Below are 17,422 nucleotides of genomic sequence, written 5' to 3'. Positions count from 1 at the left end.
GCCTAAATTAACCTGACGTAGCGTAGGTATGCGTTGACGCACGACGTCGTGCGTGATAATTACGTCAGGGCCATCAGAAAAGCAGCCCTGCCTCCGTCCGGGAATTGCCACTAGTATTTATTATTAGTAACACGACGACAAGGCAATACACAACATGTACAAAAAGGTAGTTCAGTCGCTCGAAAATACTCTCTACACATCATTGCTTCAGAAAAATAACGGGGACGTGTGAAAGCCTTCTCAAGGTAAAGATACAACAACGGTTTCGAACAGACCTTGTGGGAAAAAACTGTGTAAAGTGAAGAAACTAGGGTGTATGTAGTAAGTGCTATATCCACTCGATAGGAGAGAATGCGGCAGTAACATCCGAGTTGTGTACAGCACAGTATTGTAGACGCGCCGTGGATCATACACGGCGACGAGTTAACTACCGCGGCACTTAGGCGGCGGATATTATTGCAGGTACAGACGATTTTTGATTCAGTGGAATAAAACAACGATCAGTAAAACGCAATAAATACTTTTACGAGAAAATTTGCGGAATGCGCTAAAACGGGTGATTGCTATTGCCGGTAGTTCACGATAGGAGCAGCGGGCTTAGGTTTCCGGCACCAAAAGCAGCTCATTTTTTGGGTCTCGTACGCTGGCCGCGACGCATACAAGGTGAAGAATATAATAGTAGGGCTGGGTATGGATTTTAAAACGGGTTGTAATTGTCGGTGGGGTTGGGAACGATCACCCTGGAACCCTCATCGTCACGAACGAGTAGGTACGTTTGCATTTTCCCCTTCCCTGTGTGACGAAACAGTGGTTATTGTTACGTAGATAACGTTTATGAAGTCACAATCCTACCTTTAACGAGTTTCTCGCCGATGTATTCGAAGTTGTAATGATCTGCCAACGCGTTCTTGCTATCGTTGGACAACTAAATGCAAAGATTTAATAAGGTTTTTGACATAATAAAGCTACTATAAATAAATCCTAAAAAAAAATAAAAATAGCAGAATAAATAAAACCTAAAACAAATTAGTCAGATAGGTTTTCTAGGCCAAATTTAAGTGCACAAGAAGTTCACGGTAAAAATATGAATAATTAATTATCAGATTAGGATTGTGGCACTGGCAACGATTTCTTGCCTATTAGGGATCAAATTTTAATGAGTAACGAACGAAATTTGATGACGAGACAATGAAACGACTATTTTTTGTTACGGGTAATATGTATTTCCATTCGTATTATACTTCTGAAACACATATACCATTTTTCTGTTTTTTTTTGTATAGCTGACAATTTAGACAACCCATTAGTGACCACTGGGTTGGAGCAATTGTTCTTAATTGCCCAATGACACATACGCCCACATGGTGGCAGCGACTAGCCTTGATCCCTGCACCTCTAGATTAGACCCATACACGCTAACCATTTTTCCACACCACCAAACAAACAACGAACTCACCTGTACTCGACCCTGTACACCAGTAGAATCCATACGACTCGCAATGTTCACAGTATCCCCCCAAATATCATAAAGTTGTTTTGTTGACCCAATAACACCAGCAGTAACTTCACCGTGGTTGAAACCAATACGAAGTACTAGTTGGAAGTTAAGCATGTCTTTGTTGAAATTATCCACTGCATCCTATTAATAAAGTTGTTGTTTTAGATAAATTCCTGTATTAACAAATTCCTTATGTTGCTTATGAGATATCTAAATTGTTGCGTGTTTAGTAAAAAAATCCCCCAAAACAATCACTAACAAAGTAATGTACGTTGTAATTCATGAGCGGCAGTGGCACGATGTATAAATGACTGTTGTTGCGTCTTGCCTGACACGTAAAAATAAATCAGTTATTATACTTCAATTACTAGCCTATTATTTTAAGTGGATAATTTTTACTGTTTTGGACATGATTCGTAGAATTTCCCTGTATGCCTATTATAGATTACTTTATACAAAGACTATGTTATGGTTATACTGAGAAAAAGTGTCAAACAAAAATGTGGCTGCCAAAGTCACAAAACCGTATGAAACAACATACAAATAAGCTTACCTGCATGGCTATGCAAAAATCCATAAGTTTGCATAAGTGGTAATTTTTCCCAGTAGTTTCTTGGTCCTGATCAGTATGTGGATTCAAACCTGTATACATTTACTATGATGTCATAATGCGTCCAGGATTTTCAAATAAACATAAAGATGTCAAAGTTTAGACGGGGTAACAACAACACTAAGGTAAAGTAGTTTCCAAGAAAGTAAATGATATTCTGTTACTTCTGCTACCAGGCATAATGTAAATATACTTTCAACGGCAACGTTAGTCAGAAATACACTATGTTTTTCCATACCAAATGAGACGTTGAAACATGATTATTTATAAATGATAGTACCTGATGCAATCATGAATGTTGTGCCGATAGTTTTAATCTTCTCTATGTCCTTGTATTCCTGCAGGTTCAAAAGGTCATCCACATCACCTGTGACATCACAAAGGTGATTATGACATCCCTTCAGCTCAAAAAAAACATACATGAAATCCATACTCAAACAGAAACTCTCAATAAATTTAAAAAATACTAAAACTTTTACTTTATATGAAAAAAACGCTTTTAAATTTTATTATATATATGTGAGATCCTACTGAGAGATTCTATTATATATAGAATATAGGTAAGGCGTTGGCCCATTATGTCATTGTTTAAACACTTTACTTACTAATAAGTTCGCTGAGGTAACGAATAAATTCCATTCCCCCTTCAAACGACTCTTCATACAACTCATTGAAATTTACGATTGTTGCGAAAATTACACCAACTTTTTCGTGTGTCTTGGAATATAGAGGTTGCCCCTAAACCAAAAAAAACTTTTAAAAAATGTAAAAATATTGAAGTAAAAGTTTCTAATACGAAGAGCTTGCATCGTAAAACGAATGGTACCGGGTTCAAGGCTCTATGCTGATACTAATTGGCAGATATATTTGGGTAGGTCACTTAACCCACATGGTGTCAACCTAGTGGTGACTAATAGGTTGTCCAAATTATCACCCATACAAAAAAAATTTTACAAGATATTTTAAGGTATTTACGTTTTTTACAGACAAAAATTAGAAAAAACAAAAGTTTTTACCTTCATTTCTTCATAAACATGAGATGGAATAAAGTTCTGAATTAATTGGTTTACTTTACGTTTCTCCGTTTTCAACATATCTTCGTTTCGTTTGTCAATTTCGCTGTCGTACTCCAAACGATAGGAATACTGGGGAGAAATTAAATTGTATGTTATATGGGGAAACAAATTTGACTTCCTTAGCTGGGACTTGAACCCAGAACTGCAACCTACCTCAAAATGTCGCATAATCATCCAGATGAAGAGAAGTAGAAGGCAAAGATTGAGAATAAGTTCAAAACTTGCGTTCATACAAATTACTGCAATGGAAAAAGGGGTTTAAAACATACATATCATATTCTTTGGTGCATAAAACAGGGATTTTCTGGTCAGTTTTAACACATGAAATTTTAAATGTACAAATAGACTGTCATGTTTGTATTGCACAATATAGCTATAAACTAGCTAGCACATGTTACTTAACCATATTAATTACAACATAACATAATTTTCCAATACAGTAGCGAAGATTAAATTACCTTACAAAATGAATCAAAATTTAAAGTATCAAAAGTATATTTACATTTAAAATATTTATATACACAACTAACAAAAACAACAAAGGGAATATGAAGCAAAATGATTGTTAAGGTGTTTAAAATATAAGTTTTACCATTTTATATATACAGTTATAAATAACATGGTAACTGTAAAAGCTATGCAATAAAAGAAAAAGCAAGACTTATAATAGCTGTATATAGTAGGGTGGGGGAAGATAGGACACCTTTTCATTCTATTTTCTCATCCAATTTGGTAGTAAACACAGTGTCCCATATTCCCCCACAGTACTATACAATAGTTGTATTAAGATGATATAATAGCTTTACTTACATGCTGAGTTACATGGATTGGATAAAATAACAGCCATGGCAACAGCTGCAACTATCGCTGATATAGGAAGTCTGCATTAAAAAACACAAGTTATTTAAACAGGTAAGTAACTATGCATGATACAGAATCATTTTGTAAAACGTACTTTGCAAATTTTGCAAAAAAGCTTATTCAGAACTGTAACAAAGGCAATTTAGAGTAAAATACTTTTTTAACGAAATTTTTAATAGGATTTTCAATTTTCAATTACAAATATTAAAAATAAACCCATGTGTGAATGTTGTAATATCTAAATAATGTTAAAGTACCTTAGAAAAGATGAGAGCTGGTCATATGTCATAAAATGCATGATTGCAATTCCAAATAAGATTTCATAGTTGGAGCAAGATGGGATGGAAGTAGTCTGGCATCCCAGATGAGAAAACACAATAAAAGATGGAAAGATTGAGAGAAGACCACCCAGAGTGTGCCTGGAAAAACAAAGACTTTGTTTTATTGGGATTTTATGATTATTTTTCTGTTTTTTTTTTCAATTTATGAAAATTTAATTTAAATGAAATTTTCATTTTATGGGGATTTTTAGATTATTTTTAGTTATACTGCAAGTATAACCAGAGATCATAAATATAATATTTTACAGGGAAAGGTTACTAATATAGTTATTTTAAGTTTGTAAGGAAAATGTGTGTTTATAATAAAGTGATTCTATTAAAAAATATTTATTTTTTGGTAATTTTTTAGGCAAAACTTCAAAATCTTTACAAACTCTGATTTATCCTTTTACCATTAGTGGAATGTGTAATAGAAAGAAATCAATAAAAAGCATTACTGTTGTACTGTGTTAGTGCGTTTGCAATTACACCCTTGTATTGCAAACACACCCCATTAAAAATGCATAAGATTTAGATTAAAAACCTAAAAATACAGACCTGCCTATCCAAGTGGAAAGGGTAACCGCTATCGACTGGAATAAACCGGTTACAGGTGTTGAACTGAAGAGATAAACACCCATGAGTATTGAAAGCGTGACCTGCATAAAAATCAATGTTAGTGTATTTTGCGAGCGCTTGGCCTACCATAATTAGTCAATTAATTATTCATATATTATCTCACCAACACAACAAAGCAAACTGCGAATGTTGTCACCCATGCTGCTACTTGGAATGTTCCTCCCAGAAGGAGAATAGAAGAAACAAAAATGAGGAGAGTGACAACAGAGGAGGTGAGAAGATCCTAGCAAGAAAAATTTTGTAAACTTTTAAAAAAATATATATTTTCGTAAAACTCATATAACCTTAAATGAAAAAGAGGAAAAATATAAAATTAATAAATAAAACAAGACAAAGCACATCAAACTATACAGGACCTTAAACTTACTCTAAAGAGTCGATATCTTGGTGAGATGGCAGATGCTAATGGAAGATCTTCCGTTGCGTTATTTTCACAAATCCCCCGATATTTTTGTTCCTTCTCTGCATCGTTGAACCACAAGGTGGCAATGTTGAACGATTTCGATCGATAGAAATCAACGAGTAATCTGTAAAAAAAAATGTTATTTTCATAAAAAGGGTATGTCCCCATAAATGTTACCTGTGGTGCAGCCGGAACAAAATAAAAAGGTTTAAAAAAACGAACGTTTTTTTTTAGGTATAATAAAAAGTAAGAAGTCTATTATGAATAAGAGACTGACGATGCCATTCTAACGAAAGATACATAGCTTTAGCTTATTAAACAATAGGTTAGGACTTGATTTCCGTAGCACCAGATCCTAACTTTCAATGAAGTTTTTTGATTTAATACAAATATTAGTAAACTCACTGGGAGTCTTTGATTTCATCAACTAGTTTTTGGTCCTGGCTGTCCCTGGATCTAGATAGGGGACCTGGGGCTTGAAAAGGTCCCACATGCTCCCCAATAAACTGCATCAGTTGTTCCTCCTTTTTGAAACCGATAAATAAAACAAAAAACTATTATCCGGTTGTATTTGTTAGAAAAGGGTAAACTTCAAAAAGTATGTTCAGATCTTTTTGTATACTGTTGGTGAGCATTATTAGCATTATTATACTAAATAAAAATAAACAAAAAACTATATTATAAGTCAAAGTATTATACACATACATTCTTAAAGACCCATTGCGCAGTAAAAAATGTATTGACAGTCAAAGTATTATATATAGACAGAAATTTCCGAATTTAAAATTACCTGTTTATTTTCTGGTGCAGCTTCAGGCTGTACGTTTGTCTTTTGCCGTTTCGTGGAAGCTTTCTACAAACAAAAGCAACCAACGCGTCATGTATTGGGAGATTTATTTATCAGAAACATGACACGCATTACGTAGACAAGGTGAATTGCCACACACACAGTAAAGGTTAGGATGGATTAGAATACAGAAGTGGTGATATTAATCTTGTGTGTGTGAGTCTGAGTTATTGTTGCTACAATTAAAAACACCTGCAATACGATGATATTCCAAGGCTATTTACTTAGCAATAAATAGATAATGTCCATGCTATTTTGGGAAACAATAACTAAGAGGACAACCACCATGTACGCTAAGATTAAAGATGAAATGTACGTGCCATGCGTCATGCAAAAGTGAATACAAAGAACATGCAATTCAGGAAAAGGGATTGAATTGAAAGAGCTACACCGTAACAAGGATGTAACTGAACACACCACGCTACACACTATGTAGTACAATAATAGAAAATCCACCTCCAGGCCAGTAGACCCACTGGAAAAAACAACGTATTCAATTGTATAAACAAGTGCGCGTTTTTTTGAAATTCCATTGTTCATAATTATAGATAAACTAAGCGACTTGCATTGTCTAATTTTCTGTGCAAAATATAGTATTTTTTCAGTGGGTCTCCTGGTTAAAACACCAGTTTTGGTGGTTTGGTTTGTCGCTTGTTGTGTTACGGATTTTTGCCAAGCCAGGGAGCGGGAACTATCATACAACAGCCCGTAAACCTGATTCAACCCCTCCCTGTGACCGCCAATTGCCACGACCACAGAGATGACACCCTAAAACTATTATGATGTCACAATCTGTTTTTAAAAGGAGTTCACCTACCTTTAATAAGGGCTTTGCAGCAGAGTGCTTCATTTCATTGGCCTTTCATACAAACATAACAAAGACAGGATTAGGAAAACCAAAAACAGAAAACGTAAGTTGTGAGGGGGGGTTAACAAGTAGGGTGGGAAGTAATGAATTTGATTGAGTTGGTGTAAGTTACATGTGTTACTTTCAAACACTCTCACTCATATAAACACTAAAAAACTAGAAAGAAACTTGAAAAATATGTTCATGATATTAGATTTAGACAATAATTCTAAGGCTGTTAATTTTTTTTGGAAAAAGAGGCTTAAATTTGCCAAGCTTTGTCAAACTCAAAGAAATGCGACATTAACCTAAAATTGACGCCTTTTTTAAACCTCATATTTATAGCTCTAAAACTTTTGTCAAAACTGCAACAAAAGATATACCCGAAGAAAGACGTTTAGACACTGAAATTAACATTTAACAACGCAAATTAACATGCTACACATAATATATAACAATATAAATGCTCTGGTAATAGTATCTTAAATAACGCTTTTTCAAATTACGATATAGACTCTTACAACAGAATTAAAACAAAGAAAAGAAATAACAGAATTTGTTATTCCTGTCCACCAGCCACCCAGACATTTAACATTAACACAGGAGAGTTTGAAAGACCCACCAATACCAACATGCTAGTTATGGAACTGGCAATTTAAACAAAAAAAAACACAAAGAAATGTGCTCTCATAATAGGAAGATTTTAGTTTTTTAAATGTTTATGAAATCAATTATATTTTTGCTTGTTTCTTTTAAATTTAAGAGGTCAAAAGTTTTGAAGTATAAACGTAAATATAGGCACAGCATTGTGAGTTGTGTATCTAGTTAAACTAAGGTGCAGACTAATGTATTGTTAATGTGAAAACACAGGCCAACCAAGGGTAGAAACCTATTCTTAAAATATCATCTGAAATCTCACCTTTGAAAACCTTTTCTCCCCTTTTACTTTGGCTGATACCTTTACATGCAAAAATAAAATGCATCTCAAAATTTACGCCAATCAAAAGTAAAAGTGTAGGGGAATTAGGACCATTGTTAATACAGTGGTTCAGTGCAGAAAATCATATGCTATAAAGTGTTCACTTTAATTGGCACAGTACAATATTTTACAAAAAAAGTCTATTTAAAAGTAAGCTTGGCCCGGCTTTTTAAGAGTTCAGTGTTTCCTGTATAATTTTGTTCACTTAAAGAATTTCCATGCATTTATATAAAAAAAGAGTTGGTCAGCACTGCAAATTAATTTTTTGCAAAAATGCGACATTTTACGAGCATCTAAAACAACAGAAATTATAAATCCAAAATGTTCAACTGTAAATGCAAAACAAAAATACAATATTTTCAACAAATGGTAAACCACAAACCAATAAATTGAAATACCTTATTTGTAGAGCTGCGTGAAACTTTTGTTAGCCCATTATTCTGAGCTTGAACATCATTTCCATTTTTAGGAGTTGATTTATTTTTACGATCCACAATAAGATAAGTCTCGCCAGTTTTTTCTGTTTAGAAAAAACCACAACCTTAAAATCTGTTTCAAGCATTTTAAATGTTTTTGTTGCAGTTTCTAAAAACATCAGATTTTTAGGCATTTTTAATTTTTTTTGGCTAAGTTTTTAGTATTTTTTGTTGGAAATGGCAGTTTAGTTTAAAATACACAATTATGCAATGAACTTTTATGATATTTGATTTAAAAAAGTAATTTAATACAAAATGCCATGTTGAATTACAACAATTTAATGTATGTAATATTTGTACTTCTATAAAGAAATGGCCTATTCCAAACAATGCTACAAAACAAAACAGGAACTGTAAATTATAAAACAGCACAGCAGAGCCTCTGGGTGCAATACCCAATAACAACAAAGCTGGCTTGGAATAAATTAGAGTTGCCTTCCTATTTGAGAGGCAACCATTATTAATTATTCATTACCAGGTTATCTAAGCCAGAAGAAAAAGCTGGTAATGAAAATGGTCTCACTGGAATCCGTGACTTACAGTAACCAATAGCTGAAAATTGGAATTTTCAAGGCAAACTAAAAATGTTTTAAATTACATTTTATTTGATGCAGTGTAATCTTATAGGGTTTATTGAAAGTTTGAATCCTCTAAAATTAACGGGCATTTAGGCAAATTGCACAAAAAATTTTGCAGATAAAATAATGACCACAGACAACCACTTGTTTTGAAAAAAAAAAAAATCTTCGAGTAAAAAATTGTTTGTTTTTTTTAAATGAGCTAAAATTCTTACGAAAGAAGTCTTTGTATCTTGATTCTAATTTGCTTTCTTCTACTTCGTATTCATCCCCCAAAAAAGAAAGGGTTTCTTTTGAGATGTGAACGCGACCTGGTATACCATGTTGTTCCATACCATTGGCAAGCGACACATCATTTGACCATACATCAAACTGTAAAAAAATAAAAACAATATATGTTTCCGGTTTGTAGTAGGTATCAAGTAAAAAATACTTTAGTCCGAACTTTTGTCTCAATGCTATAATACATAGTCTGCTACAGCCTACAGCAGGGGTTATTGAAATTGGCATTGTATAACCAGCGTTTAAGAACGGCTTAAGACAGATATGGATACATTGTAAAAAACACAAATAGTTGGATTTTCTTATTCAGCCACTAGAATGACAATCATTATATATTCTGCAGACTTCCAAATCTAATAGCAAGGTTTCTAGTACGGCATTGCAACATGACAAAGATAGATATAATTGGATGGGAACCTTAAATCTTTTGGTGCCCACAATTCCACAGAGAACAGTTCCAGTGTGTATTCCAACTCTCATGTTCACATTCGCGTTGTTCTCCTGGCAGAACTCTTTGATCGCAGACACCATTCCTTAATTCAAACGCACAGTTTAAAACATGGGCAACAATTTCTAATCTATTATATACGGATGAGGTCTGAGGACCCGAGCAGGATTTAAGCCAGATTTGGCGCATTACCCCAACACCATTGTGTGCCAAACAGTTTATTTCAAAACACAGTTTCAGTAATTATCAAAAAGGACATATTGAATACAATAACCTACACCAATGTACAGTAATACCTGTAATAGTAACTTGACTAGTTAAAAAATAAATATATATCTTACCTAATCCCATTTCAACACAGCATATTGCATGATCTTCTCTTTTCTCAGGGCAACCAGATACACAGTAATAGCAATCACCTAATATATTTAAAAAGTAACTTGCATATGATAAGCAGTCAGCAACATAATAGCAACTAATGCAGGGCTTTCCTAACTGGGTTAATATGCTATTTTTACACAAAAACTGTAATTGTAACTTGCTTTATCCTCACGTAGTCGAAAAACGACAGTCGTTATAACACGGCAAACACGGGTGTTCTGTTTCATACACCTTGTGCCAGTTTATGAGTTACCACGTATGTGTTACTTCGTGGTTGACTATTTTTGGAAAGACATTTTTGATTTGTTTATGTATAACTGATAATTTGGACAACTCAATAGTGACCACTGGGTTGGAGCACAAAGTAGTGCATATATTATACCAATAACCATGAAGAGTTGAGGAAAATTTAGAGAGATTAGAAAGGGTTCGAGCAAAAAGTTTGAAAAGCCCTTGGAATATACCATACAAGTCATATCCACCTAAAGTGCTGATTTTCTCGCAACCAGTGACTTCACAAAGGCGATCAAAACGTCCAAATAGGTCGTTAAGAAGACCCACAAGTTCTGAGGCTTGTTTGCCAGCGCTCATCTGAGTAAAACCCACAATGTCAGCGTAAAGAATCGAAACATCTGTTTTTCTGAAACAATATAAATAGTACTGTCACTGCGGGGTAAGATGGATAACGCTAACACATGCTATCCCAATTTCCCTTATCACATTTGGCCTTTTGATCATAGAATAATTATGGGATAATATGGAAACTAAAATTCTTACAATTAATATGCAATTTTTGCATTGCACCTATAGTCCCTAAAAATACAACAACTTTGATTAATGTGGTGAATACAATATATTTTGGCTATGCACATTTTTAAACACACCCAACAAAGTAAAATTAATTTTAAAAGTACAATAGCATTTAAACCATATAACAATGATGGTGCTTATTTTAAAAGTTGGGGTGAGAGGTCAGTGTCACCTTATGCACCCCAACCCTGCATCTAAGGTGGGGTTTCAGGGGTCACGAGACCCCCATAAAAAAAAATTATAATAAAAACATTTATTTAAAAAAAAAATCTGCATTTATTCTTTCTGGCTGTGCCACAGGTTAGATCCATGAGGCCATACCTTTCCATAGTAAATGGTCTAAACAAAGAAGCAGGTTGTCCATCTTTGGATGTATCCTCTCCTTCTTGTTGCATTAGTTCATTGGCCACCGACGGGGGCATGAGAGACTTGATCATCGCACTTTTAAATTCTTTATGACTTTTCATCTCACAGGCCATCTGAACAAGTTGGCTCACCTGTGAAAAAGATTACAGTTAACGCAAATTCAAGATATATAAAAATACACAAAAAACTGTAAACAATTATAAAATTTAAAAAAAAGCAAAATAGTCGAAAACACACAAAATAAAAAGTTATAAAATTAAACTTAAATTGGTATGGCTTTTTGCAGAAGTTTTAAAAAAGGTGATGGCGAAATATTATATGCAAACTGTATTGAAACCATTAAAAAACAACTGTTAAACTTGATGGCTTTTCTTGCAAAAAAGTTATTGCATCAAGTCCATCAACGTTTTGTCTGCCATACAGCAAGACGTAACCATGCTATATACCAGGAAGAAGTTCTTCTAATATTATATTACAGCAGTAAAATAAGTGAACAATCAATTATAAAGATTAAATGGACAAGCATGATTATAAAAAAAATGCTAAAATATAAAATGTTGTTAATTAATTTAATTAACTACGCAATTTAAGAAATCAACTTAATTTTTGTGTAAGTTCCACTTAAATATAGATCCACCATTGATTTTAGACAGACAAGTATTGTAAGTGAAGGAAGTAATTATAATCCAGTAGGTCATAATTTTACAATCTATTGTCTGATCTTTTTAAAAAAACAATGGGCAATTTCATTTGTGTATATACAGCATTGTTTTATAGATTGATAATATTCATGTAGTCACAATAACATTGTTTACACTTTGCATAGGGAAGTTGTTAAGGTAAGTTATTGTCTTTTACAACTATTAGCCTTTTTAACAACAAAAACTCCTGTATTTACACAAGTTATAAGTACATAGCGCCAGTCCCTTAAACCTAAATAACAATGAGAGATATTTATACAAAACGCGAGATGTATTACAAGTGAATTGGAGTCTTAAACAGTTCGAATCCACCGCAAGTACTTTAAGAGTTATAAATAGCGTCACAGTATATACTTTGTGAGTGCTGTGTGTACTGAGAGAACACCAAGCCTCTAAGCTGGCTCTGAAAAGGACTTAGCAATGGACTTAAACTTGGTATCCTTATCAGTGGCCATCTGTTACAGAAATAGCCCTATAGGGCAATACATACAATGGCTTGCACAAAGTCATTCATAAGAAATTGATGTGTAAGGTTATTGCATTCATTTGTGAATGGCAGGAAATGTACAGAAGCGGTCTGTGAACTTTTATCTCTATAATTATGCCAGTTGGGTGGTAATTTGAGTAAAATATCCACGAAACAGTGGCCTGGTAGCCATATTTAATGATCTATATATAGCTCAGAATCACCCGAGGCAAATTACTTTATTGGACTGTGGACGCGCCTATTCCTGGCCTAATTATGTAATGTAAATTGTTTATTTTACAATATACAATGCATTTCGAATGTTATAATGCATCTTAAGTCATATCCGTTTAACTGGCAGTGCAATGGCATAATACATCTTTGTGAAATGAATAAATTCAACAATATAATGCATGAATGGAGACAGAAACAATATATCATTCATAATAAAACCACTGGCCCATTCTAATGTATTTACAATTACTACTCCATGTAAGATAACAGACATCAATGTTGCTGAATTAAATAGTGGGTCCCAGGTGTACCGAGTAATTATTTCATGAATAACTTCATACATGTATTATGTATATAATTATATTTCATGGAATTTATTAAAAATGCAATTAACTCTGGTTCTTCCGATAGATTTACATCTAATATACTGGTTAGAAATTAACATTGAAATCCTTGGATACAAGATAAGAAGAAAATTAAGCAGGAATATCTGTTGCCGTTGGTAATTAAGCTGTGATGCTGAAGAAGATTGCTTTTGAATAGACCAGTGTTACCTATTTTTTTTTATATATATAAAAAAATGGTAACATATTGTATAATAGGAAACACTGGATTTGTGATGAACACATGACGGATGCATTGGAATACGTGATGCATATATCTGTATAACAGATAGGATGGCAATTTATAATCATTAAATATCTTATGGATTATAAAGCACTGCATCAGGTTAAATTTACATTAGTGTGTGGATAATATGATATGATATAGAATGTTTTGGCCCGTTCGAATGTTTGATTCTTCGAAAAAACTTAAGAAGCAGTTCTATTTTTACATTATGAAAAACATTAATGTGTTTGCGCACAGCTAGCACTGGGTGTTTGCTTTTAACATGAAAGCCTCACACAACACACACACACTGTGCACAGTGGCACAAACGTAATCAGTGTCTATGAAATTCCACTAAAAAACAGGACCATCACGAAACGTTATAATATCACTGGCTGTGACAGGATATGTGGTATTTTCTAAACCACAAAATGTGTGCACAATACAGCCACCTACAGGTACAGATAGAAATTACAAAGTATTCTAAACGCTTCCTACACGGTGTTTAACCACTTTCCTACGCTACCAGTATGAAACATAATCAAAACAATATGTGGAAAACAACATCGTGTTAAACCCAACACTTTTTTCCGGTAATGACAGTGTGGGACTGAAACTCTGCGGTGGTCTTATTAAGTCGTGTAAATAAAGAATAAATTGTTTTTTTAAGTTTGTGGGTAAAACCACAAACTTTTCACAGGGTGCAAAAGTCTTGAGCACCACAGGAGTCCAACCCACAAAGTAAGCCAAGTCTCATACATGACTGTGGTGTATCCTTGTGTGAATAAAGTAAACAAAGGCTCAAACGTCACAAACACAACACAGTTACACCAATGACAGTTAACATAGGAAACTGCTCATCTCAACACAATGTCTAAACTTTAATAAAACATCTTAAATATTACTAATCTACAACAAAATGAAAATTTTGGCTTCAAAAAATGCTATATACAGGAATACCAATAAAACACGCACTATAATGAGTTATAGGTGGTGGTGGTATGGAGAAATTTCTGGTTTAAACCAAAAACTCCAATCCAGTAATGTTTGTTTACTACACGAGTATGCAATACATGCTTAAAACTGTCTGTTAGGCCAATACAATATGACTGGGACTCTCGATTTCTAGTGAAAAGCATTTTGGTTATGTTTAATGGAAATCATGGTCGTGTATTGAATTTGACTATTAAAATTTTTAATTTCATGTTGTAAGAAATCCACTAATTCACATTTTGTTGCCATTGAATCACACTAAAAATTAAATCGATTTCAGATTTCAAACTTACTTTCCAGAAAACACATCTTCGAAGGCATTGTAGATTGAAAGAGAGATGGGAGCTTACAATGTGTATAGCAAGGTGAAGGAGGACACGGCCAAATATACTGGATACTATAGGCACAGTTGGAGACTGGCCTCTTTGTGGGTAGTTTATGTGATGAAGGACCTGGAAGTTAGAAAGTTTAATGCGTTTGTTGGGAGGTGAAAAACCTAGGTAATTGGAAACTATAAAATATCACTTACATCAATTTCTCATAAAAACCTTTTTTTACCTCATTGTGTGCATAGCAGCAGTAGACGAAAAAAATATGGTTTTCAACAAGCTTACCTCGAAAATGATGGAGAAAACAACTGCAGCTGCGAACATGAAAGGAAACGGGAACGGGGAAAGAATGTGGAGAAGAAAGATGAATTGAATTGCAATGAAGAAGCTTCCAGTAGGAGTCATAATGATAGAAAGATTGTTTCCAGCAACCAGACCCGTTGCTGCCAGCAATAAAAGCAAAAATACCGAGGTATGAATGGAAAAGCGGGCATAAAATGAATTTCTGTAAAAATAAAAATTTTTAGTTACAAAATATTAAAATAACTAATAAAAAAATAAGCATAAAATGATTTTCTGTAAAATAGGAAAGTAATAATTTTTGTGACTCTGACTTTCATGAATAATAGAGTTTTTTAAATACAGGACAATTAAACACAGGGTTAGCTGTCATGAATATTTAAATAGAGAAATAACCACACTGCATACTCAGTCAAGAACTGAATATATAATAGCTATGACCTGTGAATACATATCATTATAGAACTATAAATAAAAGCCTTGAGAAACTGCCAAAATTAACAGACTAGTTAATGTAATCTATATTTATATATATTAGCGTATGCCCTATATTGACAATTCTTTTACCGGCACTTACCTTTTAGTTAACACAAGTAGAACAACACAAATGAGGGCCAAGACAAGACCCCAAATAGCCCCCGCTAGCCAACTGGCCTGCTGAAGCACTGCGAAATATATTATCCATGCAATACACGACACGCATACATACATCAGCACGTGCCGAAAAATGTTTCTGCAAAGAAGAGTTGATTAAGATAGATAGTGACCTTTAAAAGCCTACAATTAACAAACTCATAATTGAAGCAGAAGGAGAGATGGGTATTTAAAAGGTTGTATTTCAGCACATCTGTTGGGCAGCGTACAATTACAAAGCTCAAAAGCTGTATATTAAAGCAACAGAAACCTACAATATTAGCTGGATAAATTTACACACAAGTTACACCCACATTTGAAGTGTCTACAACACATGTACATTTTTTTACAAATATACGGTAGATACACTAATATCTTTTAGGCTGTATTTTTATTGTTTAACATGCTAGAAGACAAAAATATAGGTTTAATGCTGCATATGTATTGACATCATAACCAAAATGGATTTACAAAAAAACTCCATAAATATGACATCCCATTCTGACCTATGCGTAATTAATTAACAGATGCAAAATTAGGTAAATAAGGCCTCTTATATCAGTTTCAAGCATACCTGATAAGTGGAAGGTTTGAAATAGAACATTGATTTTCTAGAATTCTTGAATCCATGCGCGGATTCCACCACTTTCCAGATGATCTTTCGAAGAGGTACGGCAGCTCCCCTGGAAAAGTATCTTTTAATGCGCTTTTTCGAAATCTAATATGCAATAATGAAAATAAAAAACAGACGTAGTTCCAACAGATGTGGTTATAATAATACTCAAAACTAAAAACTATAAAATTTATAGCAATGCTGGTCACCCAGTAGGCCAGTTAATGGAACAAATTTTCTCCTTCTTGGGAAAACACTGGTAAATTTAAAATAAACATCGCTTTATAACAAATCCGGCAATAAAATTCAGATAATGCAGACCAGACACAGCTATCAAAATAAAAGCTTATTAAAATTATTCATTTTTTTTCTGGAGTAGTAGCAAAATATTAGACGAAAATTTATAAAAAATGCAATAGTTTTGCCAGTTATATACCTCTGCTACTACTAGCATCATTCGATTCTTTAATTTCTGCCGTCGGTGATTTTTTTTGCCCCCCATTCTCGTGGTTTACCAAATCTACCCCACAGTCTCTTGAATTCGACCTGAATTTGACGTCCGGTTCTTCACCCATGTTCCCAGTTACATGCTTATTATTACTACACAATGCAGTGTCTGAAAGGTTGTAAATCATTATAGATAAAAAACTGGTTTATGTTGCATGCAGTGGTGCAGCCAGTGGAGTGTTTCGGGGGTTAAGACTCCACCTTAAAGAACTGTTTGTCGATTTTTGTAAGTTAAAAACCCGCTATCTTATTTTTTTACACGCCCTGTTCCCATTCTGCAGAATATAGCAGTTTCTGACAGAATCTCACACATGCAAGACAGGTATTTCTCGCAGGCATACAGATTAGGTGGTTAAAATCGACACTAATATATATTTTGAAGGCAGGTTAAGTAATCCTGTTCATTTTGATCGAGATTTGGTTCATTGTTTAATGAAATAGATAACCAAAAGTTTGAAAACAAAATCACCCGTGCAACTGTCATATTCTGCAGGCCAACCCTGAACAGATTAATATATGCTGCATCTATATGTATGGCAAAGAACAAATGTAGGTAACCTTAAGTGTAAAAATTTGCACCCCTAATAAGCCACAAAGTGAAAAGTAGTCACACAAA

The 17,422-nt window shown here is 33.8% G+C and overlaps 1 protein-coding gene across 3 annotated transcripts; it reads right to left on the bottom strand.

Annotated features, from left to right (window-relative positions):
* Positions 1–96: 96 nt before the first annotated feature.
* Positions 97–16,939, bottom strand: LOC100176999 (adenylate cyclase type 9-like). Of its 3 annotated transcripts, XM_002129205.5 has the most exons (28): positions 16,736–16,939; positions 16,261–16,369; positions 15,631–15,786; positions 15,039–15,258; positions 14,718–14,876; positions 11,377–11,552; positions 10,728–10,885; positions 10,206–10,283; positions 9,834–9,949; positions 9,350–9,506; positions 8,479–8,600; positions 8,021–8,059; positions 7,072–7,113; positions 6,198–6,260; positions 5,813–5,931; positions 5,372–5,531; positions 5,108–5,227; positions 4,924–5,024; positions 4,303–4,464; positions 3,995–4,065; positions 3,338–3,423; positions 3,125–3,253; positions 2,714–2,846; positions 2,389–2,475; positions 2,052–2,140; positions 1,457–1,639; positions 853–925; positions 97–792 (listed from the first exon to the last, which is right to left on the bottom strand). In XM_002129205.5, the coding sequence occupies exons 1-28, from the start codon at positions 16,932–16,934 to the stop codon at positions 698–700; spliced, it is 3,402 nt and encodes a 1,133-aa protein (XP_002129241.2). In that variant the 5' UTR covers positions 16,935–16,939; the 3' UTR covers positions 97–697. The 3 variants fall into 3 exon arrangements, with proteins under 3 accessions (XP_002129241.2, XP_018670296.1, XP_018670297.1); XM_018814751.2 differs by lacking the exon at positions 7,072–7,113; XM_018814752.2 differs by lacking the exons at positions 7,072–7,113; positions 8,021–8,059.
* Between the last annotated feature and the right edge of the window lie 483 nt (positions 16,940–17,422).

The sequence above is a fragment of the Ciona intestinalis genome, chromosome 14 (assembly GCF_000224145.3).
Source record: "Ciona intestinalis chromosome 14, KH, whole genome shotgun sequence".
NCBI lineage: Eukaryota > Metazoa > Chordata > Ascidiacea > Phlebobranchia > Cionidae > Ciona > Ciona intestinalis.
The sequence above is the reverse complement of the archived record's forward strand: the minus strand, read 5'-3'. Positions and strand labels throughout refer to the sequence as shown.

Excerpts from the sequence above, each read along its gene's own strand:
- LOC100176999 (XM_002129205.5), bottom strand. The coding sequence starts at position 16,934 with ATGATTTACAACCTTTCAGACACTGCATTGTGTAGTAATAATAAGCAT. Across the intron at positions 15,259-15,630 it reads CTACTTGTGTTAACTAAAAG|AAATTCATTTTATGCCCGCT; the intron begins GTAAGTGCCGGT and ends TTATTTTTACAG. Across the intron at positions 5,228-5,371 it reads CAAGATATCGACTCTTTAGA|GATCTTCTCACCTCCTCTGT; the intron begins GTAAGTTTAAGG and ends TTTTCTTGCTAG.